At 39.8% G+C, this 24,443-nt stretch overlaps 1 protein-coding gene across 5 annotated transcripts in view; it reads left to right on the top strand.

Moving 5' to 3' along the window:
* The window catches only part of BTBD9 (BTB domain containing 9), a 152,446-nt gene that overhangs the window by 77,770 nt on the left and 50,233 nt on the right, over positions 1-24,443 (top strand). For all 5 annotated transcript variants that reach the window (XM_081000202.1, XM_081000203.1, XM_081000199.1 and 2 more), the window contains 2 exons: positions 4,382-4,491; positions 18,598-18,787. In XM_081000202.1, the coding sequence (XP_080856328.1) occupies positions 4,382-4,491; positions 18,598-18,787 (300 nt within the window). The remainder of the gene's footprint in view (positions 1-4,381; positions 4,492-18,597; positions 18,788-24,443) is intronic.

Raw genomic sequence — 24,443 nt, 5'->3', positions numbered from 1 at the left:
GGTTGTCTGCTGTGCCCTTATCAGTTTGGAGGATCGGGCTGACTTTGCATTTTAAAAATGACTTTTAAAGGGAAACATTGGTAGGGGGCAGGGAGAGGCACACATCTAAAATTTTGGCCTTCCAGTCAGATATGATTTTTATGAAGTGTGACGAGCTGTCATTGGCCCTGTACCATGACCTGGAACAGAAGGCTTTAAACCAATTAGGTCTTCTTACACTTTTTCCTATAACCATACAATTGCTATTAAGCTACTTTATTATTTGTTGTCTGACAGTAATCCTTGTAGACAGTAATTTATCAAATGCTGCCTCTTGGGGCAATGCTGCAGGGTAGAGGAATGTTTCTCTGGGTTCCTTAATTTCTCAAGTCCACATCTTTTAGATGTTTTAGATCTCACTTAATGGAGCCATACTTCTGAATTACACAACTGTGTCATGACTATCTAATTAAAATATTCCTATAGCCAGAGGACAGAACTTATTTATCTTTCCTTTGGTCATCACCTAGCTACTTGAGGTGTTTTATAAATGACAATATAATAGAGTATAATTACAGGTATTTCTTATTGTACTATCTACCATCAGCCTCATCTCCTGCTTCAGTCTCTGTGCGTATGTGTGTGTACCTTCTATTTCACAAGTCCTTTTAATATGTAAAATGAAACAAGGAACTCATTATTCTGTCGTATATTACTTGAAACAATTAGAAGTTGGATAGTACTAAGACAGAGGCACATAGATATTGATATAAATATAGAGTGCACTAATAGTATACAAAATAGGGTTGATAAACCTTTTAAAACTCAAGGGCCACATTCCTTCATGTCCAATCCACTGAGGGTTGCATGTTAGTGGTGAGCAGGCCTACATGTGCACACTCTCACTCACACACTCTGCCCTTTTCTCCTTCTCTCACTGTGTGCTCTCTGCAGTTCCTTTTATACACTTGAGAAGACCATTTCTCGGTGTAGGGAGAAGAATATGAGCAGGAGCGAAGCAGAAATCGCTCCCTGTGTAGACTGCCAGCTTGCTCTGATACCCAAAGACACCAGAAGTAAAACATTAGGACATTCAGAAAGGGTCCAAATGGTCCCAGCTGTACCCTGCTGCAGCCAAAATACAGGTGGGGACTAGAACACCACTAGGAAAGATACCTAGTGGCCTCACTTTGTTCAGCAGTTTGGTTCTTCTTTTTGGTGGCAGTGATGCTGCCATCAGTAAAATGGGTCTGGGGGCTAATGTGCCATTCTGAAATGCTTAATAGGTTGGATAAGGCCTGCAGGCTGGTGGATCCCTGCAGTGGTGGACCTTGGGGTCTCAGCAACACCAAAATCCCCCCCCCCCATTTCATGCTCCATTCTAAATAATAGTTGTGGTATCCCCTACAGTGCCCCGAGGCTCCGCACTCAATACAACTGAACTGGTTGTGCTCTCCTAAATACGCCTCTGTTGCCTGTCCCTGATCACTGTTGCAAGACCCCATTTTCTCTGTTGGAGTGCCATTGCATGTCATATCCCGAGTTTCAGTTATTTGATATAAAAAAGATACTTTCAGACAACTTGTGAAAGCAAACCCTCTATATAAAGCTGGCTGTAGATTTTGGAGGGCCTTTGGGCAAGCCATTCTCTGCCAGGCCTCCCTCCTACAGTGAGCCTGCTCCTAACTGCAGCAGGTCTAGGGGGTTCTTGTCAGTGGGTCCCCAATGGGCTTTGGCCCACAACAGATGCACAACCAAAGCTACAAGTTAGACAGCTAGAGGGACTTGTGTGCTTTTCCACTCTTCTTGCCTCATATGCTAGCGCTCTGAGCATAAAAATATTTTTTTCATAGGTAAGTATTCCATAACATAATTTCTCTGCTGCAGCTTGAGGTGGTACAGACAAGACATAGATCTAGCTCTTCATCTATGGTTTGTAAGAACTGTGCCTGTTCGATTCCTAAAAGAGAAGTGACATTGGATCACAATTTATTTAATAATAATTATAATAATGTATTATTTATACCGCACCCATCTGGCTGGGTTTCCCCAGGCACTCTGGGCGGCTTCCAACAAAATATTAAAATACAAAGACAAAGCAGTGTATTTAAGCCATTTGGGTGCCATTGAAATACAGAAGAGTAAACTGGTTTGGATTTGGCTGAAAGTAACCTAATAATAGCCATGTGCATTGCAGAGTTTGAATGTTCTGTCAGGCATGGATCTTGTATTCCACCTTGAGTAATTTCCCTTTAGAATGGCAGCCTAGAAAATTTACTGTAAGAATAATTTATTAATTTGATTTTTTTCTGAATTTGGACTTTGCTTCTTCAAAGTTTTCCCAAAGCTCTTGCTGTATTCCTTTGCATCCAAACTTATATAAAAATGCAATTTTTGCCATAATGTGTTTAGTCTTTGGAGCAAAAAAGGAATAATTTCATTGGGAGTTGAAACCGTGCCACAGAAACAAATGGTTCAAGCTTCCTCAAAGATAATTAAAACAAAACTGATAAATTAGAGATTCACTGCTTGGAGACCATGGTATATGAATTGTTTAAATAAATGCATGAAATAAACTTGGTGGTAAGCAGAGTTAATGGTTGTTTTTTTTAAACCCGAGTAGTGATAACTAAAAGAAAAGGAGCAAAACAAAATCACAGTCAGCTTCACAATGGACACAGGAAGGCCCCAGTGAAAATATAAAGCTGGTGAATTTTGAAAATATATTTTTTCCATTCCAGTTGCAGAACTTGCTAATTGATGAGAGTAAAATTTTATAAAATAGAGTAGTGTATCTCAAGCTATCTCTCCCTATCACTCACTTTTAAAATGTTATGGAGTCTAGAAAATGTCCCCAAATACCCACAGAAAACCCATTAGATAAAAGTGTGGCTGAAAACCTCCTAAATTTCCATCAGAAAATTTCATTTTTAGTTAAGCTAAGGTTTTAAACATTGCTAGCATGATAAACAGCACTGAAGTTAAAAGTTATATCATCTTTAATGGAGGATCATGTGGAGGAGCTGAAAAATTGCTCTTAACATGTCACATTTGATGAATAGAAACTTGTTAATTTAATAATGCTTCTTCTTTCACTTTGGATGACAGGATATTCTATTCAAATGATTTTTGTTAGTTATCTTTTCGAGCTCAGCAGAGATGGCATGTTGTACTCCACTTGGGATTTTCCAGAACTTTTATTAGTAGCTTCAGCTGTTCATTAACCTCTGAACTCTCGCTCTCCCTTTAGAGAATGAGGGGAACAGATTGATTCAAGGTTAATGCTTGTTTATAGAAGGTGATGTCTCAGAGGTAATACAAAGGGTGAATAGGCCACTGTTAGCAAGAAGTGTTCCATCTGACTTTGCCGAAGTATTAAGAATTGCAAGCTGTGCAGCCAGGAGTGAAGTTCACAGGTATCTTTGTTAAACAAAAAAATGCTCGAATAACTTTAAGTAAGAGTTTAACAGCAAGGGCTGGAATCCAAAGGATCATGTATCTATTTTCCAACATATTCCAGCCTGCACTTTTTCTGAACACTATAAAACCCCACCACCACCACCACCAAAGCAAGATACAATGTGACACAAATATTTCTAGTTGAGGTTGGGTGGGGTGGGGTGGCAGCAGTCCCTCCCTCTGTGAACAAAAGAGTTTTCTACTCATACATGGAACTGGATTCAAACCATAGAAGCCATTGTGTGTTTCAAGTGATAGTGTGGAATGTGAATAAGGGCATGACAAAAGACAGAGGTTCATTTTTGCAGGTGAGGAGGATTGATTTATTGAGTTTGTCTTTGATGTATAAAACCTTTCATTATGATGAAAACCTACTGAATAATATGTCTTCAGTGAAAAATGGAAGCCTGGGTTTTGTAGGGGTTTTTGTAGTTTTGAAGTGTGGATGTATAATGGACATGTTAATGGTGTTGAATTAAATAGCCTTTAGTTTTTGTTTGCTTGGAAATCAAATGCAATCATGTTGTGTATTTTTTTAAAGAATAAGCCTGCTACATTTATTGAGGTTGCATGGGAAAAAAGGCTCCAGCTACTGCTCCCCCTAACCCCTCATTTATATCTCTGCTAATACCACTTTAGTGCAGGTACTAGATATAATGTGTGACAAGTCTTTGGTCTGCCATCATTGTGCTTGCTACTGTCAGGCAGCTCTGGGGTGGGTGTTAGATTGCTTTCCACTTGGTGGGATATTTTCTACCCCAAATGTATTTTTTCAGCAAACCTCTGGGGATTGAGAATTGCATTGGGCCCCAAATAAGGTGCCTTCACCCAGAGGAGATAATTAAAACTGATCCTTAACATAGTTCTAGCATAATTGTTATTCCAAGGCATGACGTAGACTTTCCACATTTTCTTAACTTCTGCATTATTTCTTCCCTTGTAGGTACATCAGAATAGTTGGAACACACAACACAGTGAACAAAGTTTTCCATATCGTGGCTTTTGAATGCATGTTCACCAACAAAACCTTCACTCTTGAGAAAGGCCTGATAGGTAAGTGATATGACAGAGCAAATAATGCAAATGTTAGCCATGAAAACAGAATATAAATTTATGCCAACTCTTCAACTCATCATAGTGTGTTAATAGCATTGCTGTGTGTCTAGTGGGGTGGAGTGTTCAAGTATATGCCACCATTTAATTGCAGTTCCCATTATGAAAAAAGATCATATAATCATAGTAATGTTGGTGTGTAAAAATGTAGGTGACTCCATAGTCCAAATGTCTAATGCCTTCAGTGTGCAGGACTTTGCCAGTGTCTGTATGATATTATGACACACCATAGCCTCATTCAGGTGTTTGCTTTCTTTGTAAAAGAATAAGTGGGGAGGGGAGTATGGATGGGTTGGACTTGATGACCCTCAGGATCCCTTCCAACTCTACAATTCTTTGATTCTAAGGTAACAGAAATCCGAATACACCTAGCATCAGTTATTGGCCTTATGCCAATAACTATATTGTGCTAGGTAGTAATTGCCAAAAGGGCATATGTGGACTTCCTAGGCTGCTTTGTGACATCAGTGTGGAAGATTAGAATTTGTGGTGCTTTGCTGGCTCAGTAATCATTGCTCTTCATCATAAATAATTATTTGCTGATGTAACAGATCATCAATTCAGACTTTCAGATAAATCAGGTTCTTAATCATAATTTCTTTTCAAGGTTGTCCAGTGCTGTTAAAGACCCTTAGTTTCTAATAGCATCCCTGGACTGGCTTTCTGTGTTTGCTGACTTGAATGAGAGCAATCACGTTCAGTGCACAATAACTGTTTCCTTTATAGGTGCAAAATCCTGATATTGCAAAACCTCTGCAGCTTAAGGTTGTAAAGTCTTAAATGTTTCTTTTATAGCAAACATTAAATGGTGAGATACCCTTTCAAAAGCAGTGTTGGATTTTGTTAAGAATAACAATATATTAAAAGTATGCCATTATCTATGGGGAAAACTGAGCATTTAAATGCCATGTAGCCATGTCTAAAATATATTTGAATTCTGCCCTGATGATTATCAGAGCAACTTCCTTTTTTATTGACTAATAAATAGTGTATAAAAATGTGACTTGGTTTTAAGTACCTTACTTCAAGGTATTCTTCAAGCATTCTGTGAGCTTTAACAATTTTTTTAGCTTCTTGAAACTTCACCTTTTTTATTAACACAGGAAAATATCAAATATTTGTTTGACCACCATTGATTGAGTGAGAATGGGACCTCAGGTTTGTGTTCAGCTGTGTTCTATAGGAGTTGGAGATACTGAACATGTCGCTATTCCAAATATAAAAGCCTGCTTAGATCAGACCAGTGGCCCATCTGGTCCAGCATTCTGTTCTTAAAATGGCCAACCAGATGATGGTGATGATTAATTAAAATTCTATACCACCCTTCATCCAACGATCACAGGGTGGTTTACAATGTAAAACACTAAAATCCATAATATAATAACAAAGAAATCCTGGATACCTGAAGGAACGTCTCCACCACCATGATTTAGCTTGGACACTGATGTCCAGGTCCGAGGGCCTTCTGGTAGTTTCCTCACTGCTAAAAGCGAAGTTACAGGGAACCAGGCATTATTTTTACTTGTTAGTATTGTTAATTATGTTATCCCTGGTGATCTTGCGTGGGCTCAGAACTAGCTTTCTGGTGCATTCTTGGTTGGTATCCATCTTCCCTCCACAAGAAAACAGCATGTGTTTCATTAGTGACAAACTTCCTCCAATCCCAGTCTTTTTCACCTAGAGTATATGTATCGCTGCTGTGAAAATGTGATTTCAGGGAATAAAGAGAATTTTAGCCTATTGTGGCAGAATTCTAACCCTTGAAGATGGAGGGAAGACAACAACTCTGAAGGCAGCTGCTGCTTAGTACAGTGGTACCTCAGGTTAAGTACTTAATTCGTTCCGGAGGTCCATTCTTAACCTGAGACTGTTCTTAACCTGAAGCACCACTTTAGCTGATGGGGCCTCCTGCTGCTGCCACGCCACAGGAGCAAGATTTCTGTTCTCATCCTGAAGCAAAGTTCTTAACCTGAAGTACTATTTCTGGGTTAGTGGAGTCTGTAACCTGAAGCGTATGTAACCTGAGGTACCACTGTACTTAGAAATAGTAAGGGAACTGTATGCAGCTTCCAGTAGTCAAAATAACTCCACATGGCTTAGACCCTTTGCTTACCCACCAACTTGTGACAAAATGACATTGGAACAGAAGTTTAAAATTCTTTGCATGTGTGCACACATATGGTAGAACAAAACCAGTTAATAAAAACAGTTAATATATGCAGATTATATTACAAATTCCTCGAGGCAGAACTTAAAGAAATAACAAAAGAATATGCTAATTTATTTTTTGTTTAAACCATTAGGATATATCAAAGAAAGTAGAAATTTTAAAAGTAATTGGGTTACAGTAAATAGGGGCACGATGGGGAGAGGGGAATAAATAAACAGAATGGTAGTATTTTACAACTGTATAGTAAAATGTACAAGCAGCCTATGTTGCATCTTGTCTTGTGAGTGACTTTGGTAAACCTGGGCACCAAGTATGTCATAGTTTTATATCTGTTTAGATTTTTGTTCTATTAAAGAAAAGTTCAGTCTAAAATAGGAATAAGTGTACTAATGTATGTCCAGAATAACTGGGTCCAGAACTAATGGTGGATATATTGCTGTCCCACGATTACATTAAAGATGGCAATGGGTAAAGCAGAATAATGAGTTTATATTAATAACGTGCTGAGGAAATTTACCCTGACCCCCCTCGGCAGAGCATGGTAATCACATAGTAGGCTATGTAAATGCTTATTAAAAAGTTAAGTCATATCCATACCACAGCTCTTATAAGTTACTCCCTCTCCTATGATTTCAGGCGATGAGTAGTGCTGTAGTCCTGTGGGCAGCTCTTTCAACCCTTTCACAGATACTCAAAATACTAGAACCTTTGATGTCTTGGTAAAATCTGCTTGTTTATACATATATACAAGTTGAGCAGAAGAGAGCAGACATATCCAGAAGACAGCACAGGGTTTTAAGGCTTTAACAGTTTGCAACAGCATTCCCCCAACCCAACTGTGTTCTCTCAGGTCAACTGCAGAAGTACAGTTGATCTCTATTGTAGACTGTGCTCAAAATTGTTAAGCTTATTTTGTTTAGCCCCTACTTAACCATTTGTGGAGCATCACAAATGACATCGGTAAGCACCTCTGAATACCAATGCAGCCAAAGTCCAAGAGAGAGATGGTCATTTTGTATCTCCAAAAAGTATGCTTATAAAATTAGCACCTTTCTTATTAAGAAACCAAATAAATATTGGTTTAATATTGGTTTGCTCATCAGCAATGCTTAGCCTTTTTAGAATGTCAATTGTTTAAATTTCACTTTGAAAGCCACCTATGATAGAGAATGAATCTGTTATTCAGCTAATTCTTCAAACAAACCAGGTCAATGAAAGACTTCACAGGCTACATTATTTAATCTCTCTTTTTTAGTCATTTTCAGTTGGATCAAGTAACTGTACATATATATGGGGATCATTTGTCAGATGTATTATATTACCTTACTATAGCATCTACATAATGGTCATTCCTGTATACTGAAGATTAGAAGCTGTGCAAACAAGTAATAAAAATGAAGGATTGATAATAGCAATTTTATGTTGCTGCGTCTTACATGCAATGTTATCAAGACAAGTCATTACCTGCCATTTTCTGACATTTACCAAATAATACAGTGACACGCCAGTATAAGCCTTGTCCAAGAATTGCTGTTCAGCATTTAACTCATTATTCAAAGGTGAACAGGCAAACATATATGGTTCATCTAAGACAAACCCTTTGCATAAATCCTAACATTTGGCAGAAGAAAATTGTATACTTAGGTTGAAACCAGACATTATGGGTTATATGTGACTACTGCTGTAAACAGCACCCCTAAATTGTGGTTAGTTCACACAAACTATGGTAAACCATAGTTAATGATATACAGTACTGTGATTACACCTTTCTAGTCTGTTCTTCTCTTCCTTGCTAGCATGTGGAATAAACAAAGCACAATCTCTGGCATAGTATTTAATCTGAACCAGGGATTATGGTTTGTTTCACTCCCAACAAACCATAGCCTGTAACCACAATTTGTTGCCTTATAAATCGTGGTTGTTGGAGCAAAACAAGCCAATATCCCTGGTTCAGTCATAACATTATGTCAAAGATTGCAGTTTCTTTCCTCTATATGCTAGCAAGGAGAAAACAAAGAGCCTAGAAAAACAAGGTTCACAGTAAACCATTAGGTGTAGTTTACCATGATGTCTAAGTTGGGCCCCTAACTGAGACAACACCATTGATATTGGAAACAGTATTTTTAAACTACAGTATGCAGAAGTCCTCTCAATAGTGTGTTCAGAGCAGATAAATGCGACCTCATTGTAGTAATGAGCCAAATTAGACTACTTTGGGTTATGTTGACATACGCATTCAAGTCTTATTTTTAATATTAAATTAAGCGATATTACTGAATACATAGCATACTCTGCAATGTAGTGTTAGAGCTAAGGGTATAATTTTCTTCATTGTTTGCAACTGGGTACTTTTTGTTCAACAGTCACACATAAAGAATGCATTAGATGAGTCACTTGTGCAGAATGGCATAAATATTGTATTTAATATGAAGTTAGAATGCTGAAGAAAACAAAAACAATATGATTATATTAATGCTTTAATGATATGCAGCCAGAGACTTATTTACAAATCTGAGTCTGAGGTGTACTTTTATAATTCAAATCAAAATAAACAAGTTTTCTTAGCAAGCTAGATACTTGTTCACAGTTCTTATGCTGAGCCTCAGAAAGTCATGACATGGGGGGGGATGCTGCTGCTGCTGAAACAACATAGCTCAGTCTCCAAATTTCCCTTTATTTCTGAATTCTCTGAAGGCAGAGCTTAATTTGAATCAGATGAGAGACTTCAAATCACTATTCGGTATCAGGGCTCAACTCTTGGAGATATGAAAAAGAGTGGTTTTCAGCATATTCAGAGTGTGTTATGTAATGGCAGAATATTCGTAATCACCAGCCCCACATCTGGTAATAAACAAGGAATGGGTTTTCAACACTAAAGATTTTAATATGCAGTGATGTTTGAGATTTTCTGAGAAGCAGAATGTCAATCCCTAAAATAAAATATTTGAGCCCTGTCATATGCATTTTACATATCAAACATTGTGTGGGAGGTAAGGGGAAACCGAGTGCACACCAGGGGAAACATTGCTCTGTTTGGTCATAGTCTTTCTATCTCCTTTCCTCTGAAATGGCTTCTGAGTTTTTCCCCACCCATGCCTGGCAGTGGACAGATATTTGGGCAGCTGGCTTGGGGTAAGCAGATGAGCACTTTTTGTGCCTAGGAGTCTACTTTTCCATTCTTGTCAGTATTGTGAAGCCTATTATTATGGAGGAAGTTCCATAGGAAGGTCCATAGGAAGTTGTGCCACTTACTTCTCAGACATAAAAAGAACACAAAGGAACAGGGTATCATGTTGTACAGCAGCCTGAGCAAAATTACTTTTAAGGATTGCCTTACGTGCCTACTCAGCCTCTTTGATCTGCAGAACTGGTACCTTCACAAGTGCCTTATAATGTCTTTTCTGCATCTGCTTGATGCAGCCACACAGAAAGACAGACTCGTATGCTTTGGGAACTCCAAGGCACTATTGCTATACTGTTTTAGATGCCTGCTAAACACTCTTTTAAAAACAACAACAAAGGAAGCCTATCCATACACATAATTATTATCTGTTTATTATTGATCATTGTTTTATATTATCCCATATCTCTCTAAATAAATATTTTACTATACTTCTGCTACTATAGTCTTCCACTTGTATGATTGGAGAATGAGACTGGTATATTTACTTGCCTGAGTGTGAGTATCCCCTACAGTACTAATTATTGTAGTGCGAGAAGGCATGTTGTGCCTGGAGATGGTGGCCAGGAACCTTTCCTAAAGACTGGTGAATGGAAACATCAGCTGTGCTTCACTAACGTCTCACAGCTGTCCAATTTGTGTTAGTGAAAAAAGAGACTGCTTATAAATTACCGTACCTTCTAGAATTACTGTGTTACTGGTGGCTCTTCTGCTGAACCAAAAAAAGAAGTCCTATAGAAGCACAAAGGTTCAGTAAGTTTCCTATGCTGCCTTGAGGGCTTGGTTGTTGGAACTATTTCTTAGCAACGTTCCCCACCCCCCTTATATACAGAACTGTGTGCATCTCTATCTTTCCATGTTGCTTTCAGTTTATTGTCCCATCTTTGTACTACTTCATAACACTCCAAGGGACAAAACAGTGAGTAATGGGTGCAGAGCAGGCGATGGAGATAAAAAATTGGATGTCCTTGGTTATCCTCTAGGGAATGCTTCCCTGAACGATGAATCACTGTACCCTTATTTGTGCATCCTCTTGTGCCTTAGGAGAAATTGTTTAAAATGTCGGGTAAGGGAGAAGATGAATAAATAATCATTCATTTGTCTTTTGCTCAGTGGCAGTTATTATAAAAATCATTTAAACATCTAGCAAACGGAAAAAGTCAAATCAATTTCTTAGCAGTACACCTTGGTGTTGTGAAATATTACTGTGCCTTTCACTTAGTGAGGCATCCAAAAGGTGCTGTTCCCTTGTCCAGTTTAATGTCTTTTCTGCATGAAAGCCATTGCCACCCTGTTCTTTCTTTCCCCTTTAAAGGTTAGCTGTCTTTTAAATTTGCACAGGTTTTCCTAGCAACAGCTGTCGGCTTTTCAGTAAGCATACCCTTAGGAAATTATGAAAATTTTAAGACCATCTAAATAGTACTGGGACTTCTCTTCTACAGTGAATATGAGATACATGGCCAGTTTTATTTACCACTATACATTTTTTTTCTCTGGATCTACAGACCTGCCTTCCTAGTTCATATTTGATTTCTTTTTTCCAGACCAGTAGCAAAAGTGGATCTCAGAGGCCTTTAAAGCACTTGTAGCTTTTGAAAGAAGGTTCCTCACTGAGTAGTTCATTAATTTCCACTTGTACATTCTCAGATTCGAAACCTCCATACTAGTAAACTGTAACACTGGACATTTATATTGTTTAATTCCAGTATTCAAGGCACTTTACATTTTCTTTTAATGCAACAAAATATGCAATAATAGCAAGAATGTACTACATTTATTGTTGGACTGGTGGGGGCAGGTGGAACATAGCATTTATATTTAATGATTGTACATATTATGAAATTATTTCAATTTTTTCTTTTAATTCTTATGGAAAGTCCAGGATTATTATCTCCACATTGCAGGTAGGAATGAGATTCAGGGAATAGGCTTGTCAAAAGACACACAATGAGATCATAATTTACTTGAGGCTTAAAGAAGGGGAAATCGCTTAAAATCTCGGTGACTGAACTTTACCAGCTTTCTGGGAAACCTAGCCAGATGGGCGGGGTATAAATAGTAAATTATTATTATTATTATTAGTAGTAGTAGTAGTAGTAATTTTGTACTGCAGGGATGGGGAACCTCATGCCCAGGAGCACAAATGCAACCCTCCAGATCTCTCTGTCTGGCCTACAGGATTCTGCCCAGACTCTTCCTCTTCTTGGCCCCGCTTTCCTTGAATGACTTTGCCTGGCTGAATTATGTTCTTGCACTGTAATAGTTTATCCACAACTCCACTTTCAGTAGTATTTCAGTTGCACCTTGATGTCATTTTGTTTGTTCCAGTCATTTCTCATTTCCACCCATGTTATGTTTGTCATAGTCACTTAACTTCCATATTAACTTAATATAGTCACTTAACTTCCATATTATCCTTTAAAAAATAAATAAATATCTCAGACACATCTCTGGGTTAAGTCTGCAGACCTACAGCAGTAAAAATTACCAGGCAAAAAAATAAAAAAAACAGTGAGGATGGGACCCACTCTCATATCATCAGAGTGACTTGAATGTATGACTGGGAGCCAGGAAGCCATACTTGGCACTTAATCTAGATCTCACAGAGCCAGAAATGGATGCACCTATCCCTAAGGTTGCTACAACATACTCAATGGCAGACAGACCTTCCTCAGACTGCTTTGTGGTAAATGTATTGATGCTATCTAAACTGATCTTTTGTTTACTTCCCTAAGAATGCAGAAATTGTAGATTAAAGGTACTGCTCAACTGTGGCATTTGGAAGTTTTTCTTAAGGACTAACAGGACTGCCTTTATACTCGATTTCAGTAACTCAAGAGTCTAGGATAAACTCCCACCCCCATTTCCAGAGGCAGCATGGATTTTATTGCCAAGACACGGTCAAACTAGACATGATAGGGAAATAATGTTTTTTGTGCATGTGTATCCCTGTTTATGCATAAACCGAAGAGCAGTGTTTGTGTCTTACTTTAACGTGAAAAACTAATATTCACTAGATGTATAAATGGGCAGACTTGGCGAAAAGCAGCTTACAATGTTCTTAAAATGCAGGGGGTGAAGGTTCAGATCCCCTAACCTGCATGCTGCTTTTCATGTTTTTGGGGTTTTTTGTATGTGTGAATTGGACTGGCATATGAATCAACAAACATGGTTGTCTCTGTTACATCTATTTTGACCCACAGACATTAAAAAAATAACAATAGTGCTCTACTTTAACATCTCGTAATTTGTTAGAAGGAATAAGTACTGCCATTGGGGTTCTCTTTGTGTATGGCTGAATAATAGTGAGGAGATACCTTCAAACTGGGTTTAGCAGTCATAACGCCAGTGATCCTGAGTCAAATAACATCCCCTGACTTTTAAAAAGTAGTCATATTAGAAAGAAACTAAGGTGGAAAATACTCAGGAGAAGATATATGCCTGAGTGCAATTTTTCCCTTCACTCGTTTTTCATCAGGTATCATCGGAGACAGTAAAATTACATGTCATCTTATCTTCAAGTATAGTTAATATAGATAGTCTTTAGGTCATGTCCTGGAAATAACACTGCCTTTTAAAACTTTTTTTTGTGTCAAAATCAAATATATTGGCAATCTGTTGGCCATAACCTGTTACAGGATAAGAGTCAGGAAGAGTAACACACAAATCATATCCTTCTCCCTCACCCCCTGCGGTTCCCGCTGCTGTTTCTGCCTTGGTCCATTTTAAAATTCTGCTTGCTTCCAGAATGTCTGCATTTTGTTAGCATGTATCATTTTACATTCTATGGCAACAATATGCTAAACTTGGGCAGAACTGTTACATGCACAAAGAATGAGAACAGTAATTTTCACCCTTGTATCCCATTCTTGTTTTTCTTTTCTCTTGCAGCATGCATTACTTAGCTAGTTGAAGGACAGAAGAAAAAATGCAGGAAAACATAGAAACAAGATACTGTTGGTTTTGGCAGTCCACTTTTATAAACAAAGTGACACAAATTGAGGCAGAAATTCCTCAGGGATAAGAGAAGGGAACCAAAAGACTGAAAATGCAGCACAGAGCAAAGTCCCTTCCAGATGGTGTTTTAAATAAATTTATCAGGCGGGTATGAAAGACGATAATGAACATTCAGAATGGGGAGTGGCAGCCTTCCCTTGGGAGCCGAAACAACATGGTACTTTCTGTACATTGCAATTATTTGATTGCTGTCTAATTTCCCAGTGTGCAAAACAGTACAAAATCAATTTCTGTTGTTAATACAGAATATATCAATAACTTTATTAGAGAATGGCAAGTTGAACAATTGCTTTGGTAAATAAATAAATAAATAAATTGCATTTGTGTTGAAATGGATTATATAATACATAAACGCTGAAACCAGATTTCAAGAACACATCCTTAAAACCAATCTGCACATCAGTAAATTGGAATAAATTAATTTGTGAGTAACGTCTTCAATATCCTAAAATATATACTAGCTACTGAATACTACAAAATTCCAGAGTGGTAAATCTTGATGGGCTAAGAAAATATTGGTTGCAAATGCTTTGATATAAAATAGCAACAAAACAATTGTTATAGGTTTTAGCTTCGAAATACCTTATCCCCATTATGAACCCGAAGGGAAGCATTTGATTATTTAACCTGAAACAAGCCATCTGTACATTTGAGCAATATTATTATTTATAAAGCTCCATAAGCATGTCTTGATTTTATTGTATATAGTTTTTAAATTGTTCTGAGCTGCTTAGGGAGCCTTGTTGTTGAAAGATGGGCTGAGACTTAAAAAAATTAATACATAAACACTTTATACAATAGAAAAAAATGAATTGTGAGGAATTACGAGAGGGAAGAGAAGGAGCAGAGAGAGGCAAGAAAGAGATGACTATGAGGAAATGTAGATATATTTATTTATTTAAAGGCTGCAGGAGCAGAATGCAAAATAGGTTGGAGGATGGATCAGAAGAAAAACTGGAACTATCTAGGTGTTTGGGGACAAACATTTTTGTAAGGGAGACATTTGTCTACCAGGAAAGGTGGTAGACCCAAGTAACTTTTTCTTCACTGTCGGCTTATGTTAGACTATAGCGACATAATTCAGGTCTCAGTACTAAAGAATTCACAGCATTTCCATTTCCTAGTTGCTTATGTAATTAGGGATTTGTGAAGCATTAGCTTCAAGTTCTCCATGGTTGAAAACATTTTGGAAAGACACACATATAATGTTGGTGTACTTTATAGTAACATCAGACAAAAGGGCTCATGTAGTGGACAGCTTTCATGATGACCATGACTGTAACACATGAAACAGGAATAAAAGTCATGGAAATAATGCCTGCTCCCTCGGGAGGTTGTGGACTATCTTTCCTTGGAGGTTTTTAAGTAGAGGTTGGATGGCCATTTGTCTTGGATGCTTTAGCTGAGATTCCTGCATTGCAGGGGGTTGGACTAGATGACCCTCAAGTTCCCTCCCAACTCTATGATTCTATGATTCTTGAACTTCAGCTGAAGCACTTGAAAACACCTATTACACATTTACACAGAGAGTCTACTGAGCCTCCTCCAGCTTGGATTGCTCAGTTGGTAAGAGCACAGTGCTGATAATGCCAAGGTTGCAGGTTTGATCCCCGTATGGGACAGCTGCATATCCCTGCATTGCAGGGGGTTGGACTAGATCAGTGGTTCTCAACCTGTGGGTCACAGATGTTGTTGGACTACAACTCCCATCATCCCTGAGCTCTGGTCTTGCTAGCTAGGGGTGATGGGAGTTGAAGTTCAACAACATCTGGGGACCCACAGATTGAGAAAGGCTGGACTAGATGATCCTCAAGGTCCCTTCCAACTCTACAGGTCGATGATTCTAATATATATATATATATATATATATATATATATATATACACACACACACACATTCTGAACTCAGAATTAAAGATTCATAAGAATCTGTGCTGCCTTCAAGAGTCCCTCAACTTATCTGAAACCACAGCTGAATGGCATAAGTAGGCCTGGGGAAAACTGTAGTGTTAGCAAATGATCTTCCAGCCCTCAGGCCCACTTGAAGAGATTGCAACCAAGATCGCCTAAAACAGTTTGCAATGAAAGGTTCACTAGGCAGTTTAAATTATTCTGTGGAGTCCACCAGTTCTAAAGCGGCAAGTGTTGTGTTCCTGGATCAACAGTGAAAACAATATTGCCCAATGCTGTAATAATAATAATAATAATAATAAATTTTATTTATATCCCGCCCTCCCCAGCCGAAGCCGGGCTCAGGGCGGCTAACAACACTAAAATAGTGCAACATTATAAAAACATCAAAGAACTAATTAAAATCAAAATTGATGGCAACCATAAACTAAAGTATTGTAAAGATTGCCAAAGGAGGGAGTCAGGCTGCGCCCTGACCAAAGGCCTGGTGGAACAGCTCTGTCTTGCAGGCCCTGCGGAAAGATGTCAAGTCCTGGAGGGCCCTTGTCTCTTGTGACAGAGCGTTCCACCAGGTTGGAGCCGCAGCCGAAAAAGCCCTGGCTCTAGTTGAGGCCAGCCTAACCTCTCTGAGGCCTGGGACCTTCAAGATGTTTTTATTTGAAGACCGTAAGTTCCTCTGTGGGGCATACCAGGAGAGGCGGTCCCGTAGATACGAGGGTCCTAGGCCGTATAGGGCTTTGAAGGTTAAAACCAGCACCTTAAACCTGATCCTGTACTCCACCGGGAGCCAGTGCAGCTGGTATAGCACCGGATGAATGTGATCCCGCAGCGAAGACCCCGTAAGGAGTCTCGCTGCGGCATTCTGCACCCGCTGGAGTTTCTGGGTCAGTCTCAGGGGCAGCCCCACGTAGAGCGAGTTACAATAATCCAGTCTGGAGGTGACCGTCGCGTGGATCACAGTGGCTAGGTCAGGGCGAGAGAGGTAAGGAGCCAACTGCTTAGCTTGGCGGAGATGAAAAAATGCCGCCTTTGTTATAGCTGCAATCTGCGCCTCCATGGAGAGGGAGGTATCGAAGATTACACCCAAACTCTTAACGGACGGTGCTGGCACTAATTGCACCCCCGCAAGAGATGGGAGTTGCCCCCTCAATCCCATATCGTCCCGTCCCAGCCAGAGGACCTCTGTCTTCGAAGGATTTAACTTCAACCGGCTCCCACGTAACCATCCAGCCACAGCCTCCAAGCATCTGATCAGTGTGTCTGGGGCCGAGTCAGGATGGCCATCCATCAGCAGATAGAGTTGGGTGTCATCAGCATACTGATGGCAGCCCAGCCCAAAACTCCGGACAAGCTGGGCGAGGGGGCGCATAAAGATGTTAAAAAGCATCGGGGAGAGTATCGCACCCTGGGGCACTCCACACACCAAGGAGTGGCGGGATGACAGTTCCCCCCCAAGCGCCACCCTCTGTCCCCGACCAGAGAGAAACGAGCGCAGCCATTGAAGGACTGTGCCCTGGATCCCCACGTCGGCAAGGCGGTGGTCCAGGAGTTCGTGATCGACCATGTCGAAGGCTGCTGACAGGTCTAGAAGAATCAGCAGCCCCGACCCGCCTCGATCCAGCTGCCTGCGGAGATCATCTGTTAGGGCGACCAGAGCCGTCTCGGTCCCATGACCAGCGCGGAAGCCGGACTGGAATGGATCCAGAGCCGATGTTGCTGTAGCTTCTTTATTGCCAGTACCACTGCTTTTTTTTTAGTCACTGTGCATTAGGAGTTCCTTAGAAGGTTGGTTGGCGTCTTGTACACCTGCTTCTGGCAACTCCTGCAGCCAAGCTGGTGCCAAAAATATTACTCTGGTTTCCTTTGGACCACATCAGTGAGGCCAAAAGGGAGTCATCATCTGGGCAGCCCAGGACCTCCATACACACCACCCAGGCCTGCACCCTGGAGAGTGTTAGCTATTTCACTCCTCTGATGCTGCGTTTGTGATTGGTGTAAATCACATACCTGTCTGAGAAGAGTGTGGGAAACGGAGGACTGTCTTATCTCTTCCGCTGTATGTACTTTGTAATGTACTTGCACTTTTACTTGTGCTTTTTGTTCTCTCGGAGCTGGAGAGAACGGACGCCATTATGCTTTTGTCTGTGCATAGTGTGTAAATAAATAGTAGATTAGCTCTGCGATGTCTCACACTTCTTGCCGTGTTATGCGAGAAGTGTAGTGCGCATATACCATCTGGTATATGTCGCTAGAAGCGCACTGGAAGAGAAAGGAGATGCCTTTTTCAGAGCTGCACATACCGGAGGACGCTCAGAATTCTGGGGGCTTGCAGGCACCCCCAGGGCATTTTCCACTTTGGTGCTGCTAACACAGTGGATTCACTTCACCCCTAGAGGTGCACTCCATTGTCTCTCAAGACAGACGGGTGCCAACAACAACGAAAAAGTGCATTGCCATTCCTGTCCTGGTCTACAATTCCGTGTTGATCCTAATACTGAGGTTGTCTGCTTTCAGCAAAACAGTTGCTATGATATTAACCTGTCTAAATACTTATTTGCAATCCATAATTTTGTTCTATAATTTTGCTTTGGAGTTAAAGGTTCTCTGGCCTGCCCTGGTTCAGACAGTTCTTCCATTCTTATTCATTATTAATCTATGCTCTGAATCATCAGCCCATGTGTTCCTGCTTATTTTTATTCTTCCCCAGAAATAGAAATGGATGGTTGTCTGTGCCTGCTTTTGATCTCTTTCGTATTTTAATTTTCAGTTCCCACTGAGAACGTTGCAACGGTTGCAGACTGCGCCAGTGTGATTGAGGGCGTAAGCCGAAGTCGCAATGCCTTGCTGAATGGAGACACAAAGAACTATGACTGGGATTCTGGGTATACATGCCATCAGCTGGGCAGTGGTGCTATTGTAGTGCAGTTGGCACAACCTTACATGATTGGATCAATTCGGTAAGATTTCTTTTTTATGAAAAGCTAGTTCACTAAGGGGAAAATTCATGCCTCCTGGATACCTTCCACATACATCTTCAATTTCTTTAAGCAGCATATGAAACAACACCATGTGTTAGTTGTTAAGATAGAGGATGGTGTGTTTTATTTATAAATCTTTTGCTATGTTATCTTTATAAGTTAAATAAATAAAAGGTGTGTGTGTGTGTATCATGTAGAAAGGTCAGTTGCTTTTCCTTGCTATGGGAATATTCTTCTCGTGCTGCAATAGCATGCAAAACATAACTTGAAAAACAAATCATGGCACACATTTAATATTAAAATAGTGACATAACTTGTTGCTGGGGATGTGTGCTATAACAGAGTGCTATAGATAATTCTATTATTATTATTATTATTATTATTATTATTATTATTATTATATTACTATTTCTGCATATTTATCACAATCTGCATAGCTCCCAAACATGCTTCTGTTAATCTACCTTGTTCAGTTTTTTTATTGCTTGATATAGTTGGAAATCATAGGCTTGGAAGACTCAATTAGTGCCGTTTTCAGTGCCTGTTGACTGGCTACTTCTGTGTTTTCTTAAAATAGACTCTTAGATATTTTTTCCAGCTTACCTCCTCAACTATGAGGTTTATGGGGCAATGGGTATATTGGATAGAATGTTGGTGTTAGACCAAGGAAACATGGATTCAAGGCCATGAATCTTACCATATGATCTTAGATGGAGAAATAGTAACAGCAAGGGTAAAAAGGTAAAAGGTAAAAGTAAATGACCCCTGAAAGCTAAGTCCAGTCACAGACGACTCTGGGGTTGTGGCGCTCATCTTGCTTTACAGGCCGAGGGAGCCGGTGTTTATCCGCAGACTGTTTTTCCGGGTAATGAGGCCAGCATGACTAAGCCGCTTCTGGCGAAACCAGAGCAACGCACGGAAACACCGTTTACCTTCCCGCCAGAGCGGTACTATTTATCTACTTGCGCTGGTGTGCTTTCGAACTGCTAGGTTGGCAGGAGCTCAGCATGTCGTGGGGATTTGAACCGCCGGCCTTCTGATCAGCAAGCCCTAGGCTCAGTGGTTTAGACCACAGCGCCACCTGCGCGGGTAGGGAAGCCTTTTCTTTCTGGGCGCCATGGGCCAGTAGTGGAATGGGGGCAGAGGCAAAACAGGGCAGAACGGAGAATACATTTTGTGTGTGTGTCATAGGCTAGTTTTTACACACATATCTCTCTCTGCCCTCCATCCAAGGAAGCAAGAAGAATCAACAGAGTTCAAGGCACATTCCAGCCAAGCAAATGCACTCAGAGAGGGTGTGAAGCATGACAGGTGGGGTGGAGTTTGGGGGGGGGGGAGAATTTCAGGAGCCAGATAGAGAGGCTTGGAAGGATGCATTTGGCCCGTAGGCCTGAGATTCCCCCTACCTGCCTTACAGGATTATTGTGAGGGTAACACTGCAGTCAGAGCAAGTACACTGCTCTGAGCTCCTTGAAGGAAAGGCCAAATAATGCACTACATAATTCATACGTACTACACTACTTTTATAAAGATAAGTTGAAATATTCAAGATGCATTATCAAAGAAACATGGCAAGAGCTTTGGAGAATTCCAAAATCCTTAACTCCAAACATGAGATCTTCAGAAGGATTCCCCATGCATGTAATATTTTGTATTTTAAAAAAAACAAAAACAAATAAGACACCAGAAAACGCATCCAGAACAGACATCCTGTAAAATAAGCTATGATATGAGACAATATCCTTTTTATAAGATCAGATCCTCACAATTCATTTTTTCAAGTGCTTAGTGAATGTATTTATTTTTTAAAAGTCTTAGCCCATCTTTCAACAAGGCTTCCTAAGCAGCTCAGAACACTTTAAAAACAGTATATTATAAAATTAGGAGACACTTACTAAGCTTTATAAATAATAATACTGCTCAAATGTGCAGATGGCTTGTTTCAGGTTAAATAATCAAATGCTTCCCTTTCGGCTCATGATGGGGATAAGGTATTTCAAAGCCAAAGCTTATAACAATTGTTTTGTTGTTTTAAATCAAAGCATTTGCAAAATCCTTGCATTTAGTAATGCTTTTCTCTGTCCCTTACGCTTTTGGTATTAAGACACTTTCATAAGTGAGGGATAAAATATGGTATACTCTTTTCAAGGAGGCTGTACTGTTTTGGCTTTTTCTGTGTGCTTTTGGGAAGTGTTGACATGCCACATATGACAAGATGAAAAAGAAAAGATATCTGAAATTACAGTGCATTAGTGAAGGTGGATGAAACTGCAGATCTCCCTACACTTGCAGGGATTAGTGAGAGTGAAACTTCACAGGTAGGCATTTACGGCTTACAAGTAGATCATTGACCTCCTTGCTAACTGGATATGGCAGCTACTAGTGACATACAGGTTCATTTTGTCACAGGGAAGTTTTTTTATTTCTGAAATACCTTCTATATTTGAAAGTAAATATATTCGCAGATAATCAGTTTTACCAACACCCTCCAAACAAAGCTGTCAGGCAATGCATACATTTATCTTGTAGTCCCTCCTCCCCTTCCATACTTCATTAGTATAGATTAACTCCTCAGGTTTGCTTATAGTTAGACAGCAACTTTCGTTGCAAAAGGCTTTGCAGTCTTTATATTGTTGGTCCTGACAACAGATATATTTCACTACTATATCAGATGTATTGATAAAGGAATTGCCGACGAAAGCCTACCACATTGTTTAGGGATTTGAATTATTATAATCTAGTGGTGTTAGAGTCTCCAGGGAGTACTGATCAATGCTGCTAAAACAAATGCATCTCACTTGTGTGGTGCATCTAGACTCACATGTCACCCTAACAACTTACTGTCCGTACGTAGTGGAACTTTGGCTTCTCTTGCATCTGTTGCACAGCACAGATTGGGCTTCACAGATAACTGCAGGATTCTGAGCAGATCCAAATGTATCTTCTATTTATTACTAAAAGTTATCAAGTGACCTTCAATGTAAGTTAATATTTTATTCTACCCCCCCCCCCCATATATATGTTGAAGTACTTTTCTTTAAAGTGATATTTTCATGATTTTCACACATAGATTTTGATCATTCAGATGAAGCATTAGCTTCTTAGAGGTGACCAGGCAACTGACTCTATTATTTGTTCACAGTTATCACAAAAAGTCCCGTTTCAAACTTGGAAACAGTTATATTTTAAAAAATCTAAATTGTGTGAATTACAGCTATTATCTTCTGGACAATTATATTATAAAACTTACATATTTCATAAAACTTACATATGGTACATACCAAGCAAGAATAGTATTTTGGGAGAATAAACTTTTACTACAATGGCAGCTTCTGTTGTGCATGTTGTCAGGAGTTTATTTTTCAAGTAGCTTGCTAACATTACAGGGATATTGTGAGGATAAAATTAACCCTGTCACATCTTTAGAGCAAGTATGAAATAAAGGTGTGGTGTGTAATTAAATACACAGTATTCTAGATAGAGAAGATAATGTGTGGGAACTGCTGGAGCATCCATCATGATTTATGTGTTTTGACTAGTCACAATGACTATGTTCTACCTCCCTGGTTGGAAGCAGTATGCCTCTGGATGCCAATTGCTAGGAATCAGAAGTAGGGAGAGTGTTGTTGTCTTTCTTTCAGGCTTCCTATAAACATTTGGTTGTCCATTGTGAGAACAGGATGCTAGATTGAATTGCCACTGCCCTGATCCTCTTATTAAGTTCTTATAATTTCCTATTATGATTCATGTCTGCCTTTTAGCTGCAGGGTGGATCGCCATCATTAATGATCATTAATGATTAAGTATTTTTACATGCTAAATATAATTACTATAGTAAATCAGTAAAAAATGTGCTGCATTTGTTCTGCACAAAAGGTATTACAAAAGATATTTATGTATATCTAAAAACACCACACATTGTAAATTGGGCCCTATACATATCTCTTTACAGAGACATACTAGTACAGTGGTACCTTGGTTTACGAACTTAATCTGTTCCCGAAGTCCGTTCTTAAACCAAAACCGTTCTTAAACCAAGGCACGATTTCCCTAATGAGGCCTCCCGCCGCCAGTGCCCTTCCCCCTTTCAGATTCTGTTCTTAGACCAAGGTAAAGTTCTCAAACCAAGACACTATTTCTGGTTTTGCGGAGTTTGTAAATCGAAGTGTCCTTAAACTGGACTGTTCTTAAACCAAGGTACCACTGTATTGCTTTAATGTGTCTATTTTTTAAAATCCAACTCCACCAAATGTGTTGCTAAAGTACAAATAACAAACTTGTCAAAATTCTAGTGGGGTTTTTCAGTGGCAGCTTAATGTTGTTACATTTTCATCCATTTAAAGTATTCAAAACACATTATTCTTGCCTTTTTTTCAGCACTCAACCTCTTCACAATAGCTCTGCGTTGCGGTCCTCAGAAACAAACAATCCAGCAGTTTTGTTTTTTAGAATTTGCTTCCCAAAAACGCCTCAAAGCGCTTTAACAATAAAAACATCAACAATAAAAAATGTATATAAAAACAGTTTCAAGTCCAATACAGACATAGAACTTCACTTAAAAGGCTTGTTGAAAAAGGAAAGTCTTCCACAGCTGCCAGATAGACTGTGCCAGTCTGATATGTGATGGCCGGAAGTTCCAAAGTAGGTGCCACTGTGTTAAAAGCCCAATTCTTATGCCATACAATATGGACTCCTATAGACTACAGTGATCAGTTGGGTATATAAAGGATTAGAGAATCTTTTAAGTATCCTGCCCTCAAGAGCTTTGTACACCAGTACCATCACCATGAACTTAGCCTAGTAGCTAATTGGTAGCCGTTGCCATTCTTCCGGTTGTGGTGTAACATGATGCCAATATTCTGTTCCAGTGAGTAGTGAACTACTGCATTTTTCACTAGCTATGAGGCAGCCCCACATATCGATTGATCAGTTATCCAGATCCAGGAACCACTCACCCACAATGCTTCCATCTTGCCAGTTTGTTGGCCCTCATCCAAGCAGTCACCAAGTCCAGGCACTGTTCCAGGGCTTGCATAGCATCTCCTTTTTCAGATAAATAATGCTGGACATCATGGTTCTGATCCTACTTGGTCGTTCCTAGAGAGTGAGGCTGGGAGAGTGCTCTTCGGCCCCATGGAGCATGGGTAGGCAAACTAAGGCCCGGGGCCAGATCTGGCCCAATCACCTTCTAAATCCGGCCCATGGACGGTCCAGGAATCAGCGTGTTTCACCTGAGTAGAATGTGTCCTTTTATTTAAAACGCATCTTTGGTTTATTTGTGGGGCCTGCCTGGTGTTTTTACATGAGTAGAATGTGTGCTTTTATTTAAAATGCATCTCTGGGTTATTTGTGGGGCATAGGAATTCGTTCATTTCCCCCACCCCCCAAAATATAGTCTGGCCCCTCACAAGGTCTGAGGGACAATTGACCGGCCCCCTGCTGAAAAAGTCTGCTGACCTCTTGGGAGCCTTCAGTGTGGAATTCCATAGGGTTCAGTTTTATCCCCTGTGCTTTACTACATGAAACCAGAGTGGGGTTATTCAGAGTTTTGGAGTAGGCTGTCAGCAATATGCTGGTGACACACATCTCTACTTTTCCTTTACATCTGCAGGTGTGGCAGTGGATGTGCTGGAGC

This window comes from Podarcis pityusensis, assembly GCF_964106645.2.
Source record: "Podarcis pityusensis genome assembly, chromosome: 3".
In the NCBI taxonomy this organism is placed as follows: domain Eukaryota; kingdom Metazoa; phylum Chordata; class Lepidosauria; order Squamata; family Lacertidae; genus Podarcis; species Podarcis pityusensis.
Note: the sequence above shows the minus strand (reverse complement) of the source record. Positions and strands in the feature narration are given on the sequence as shown.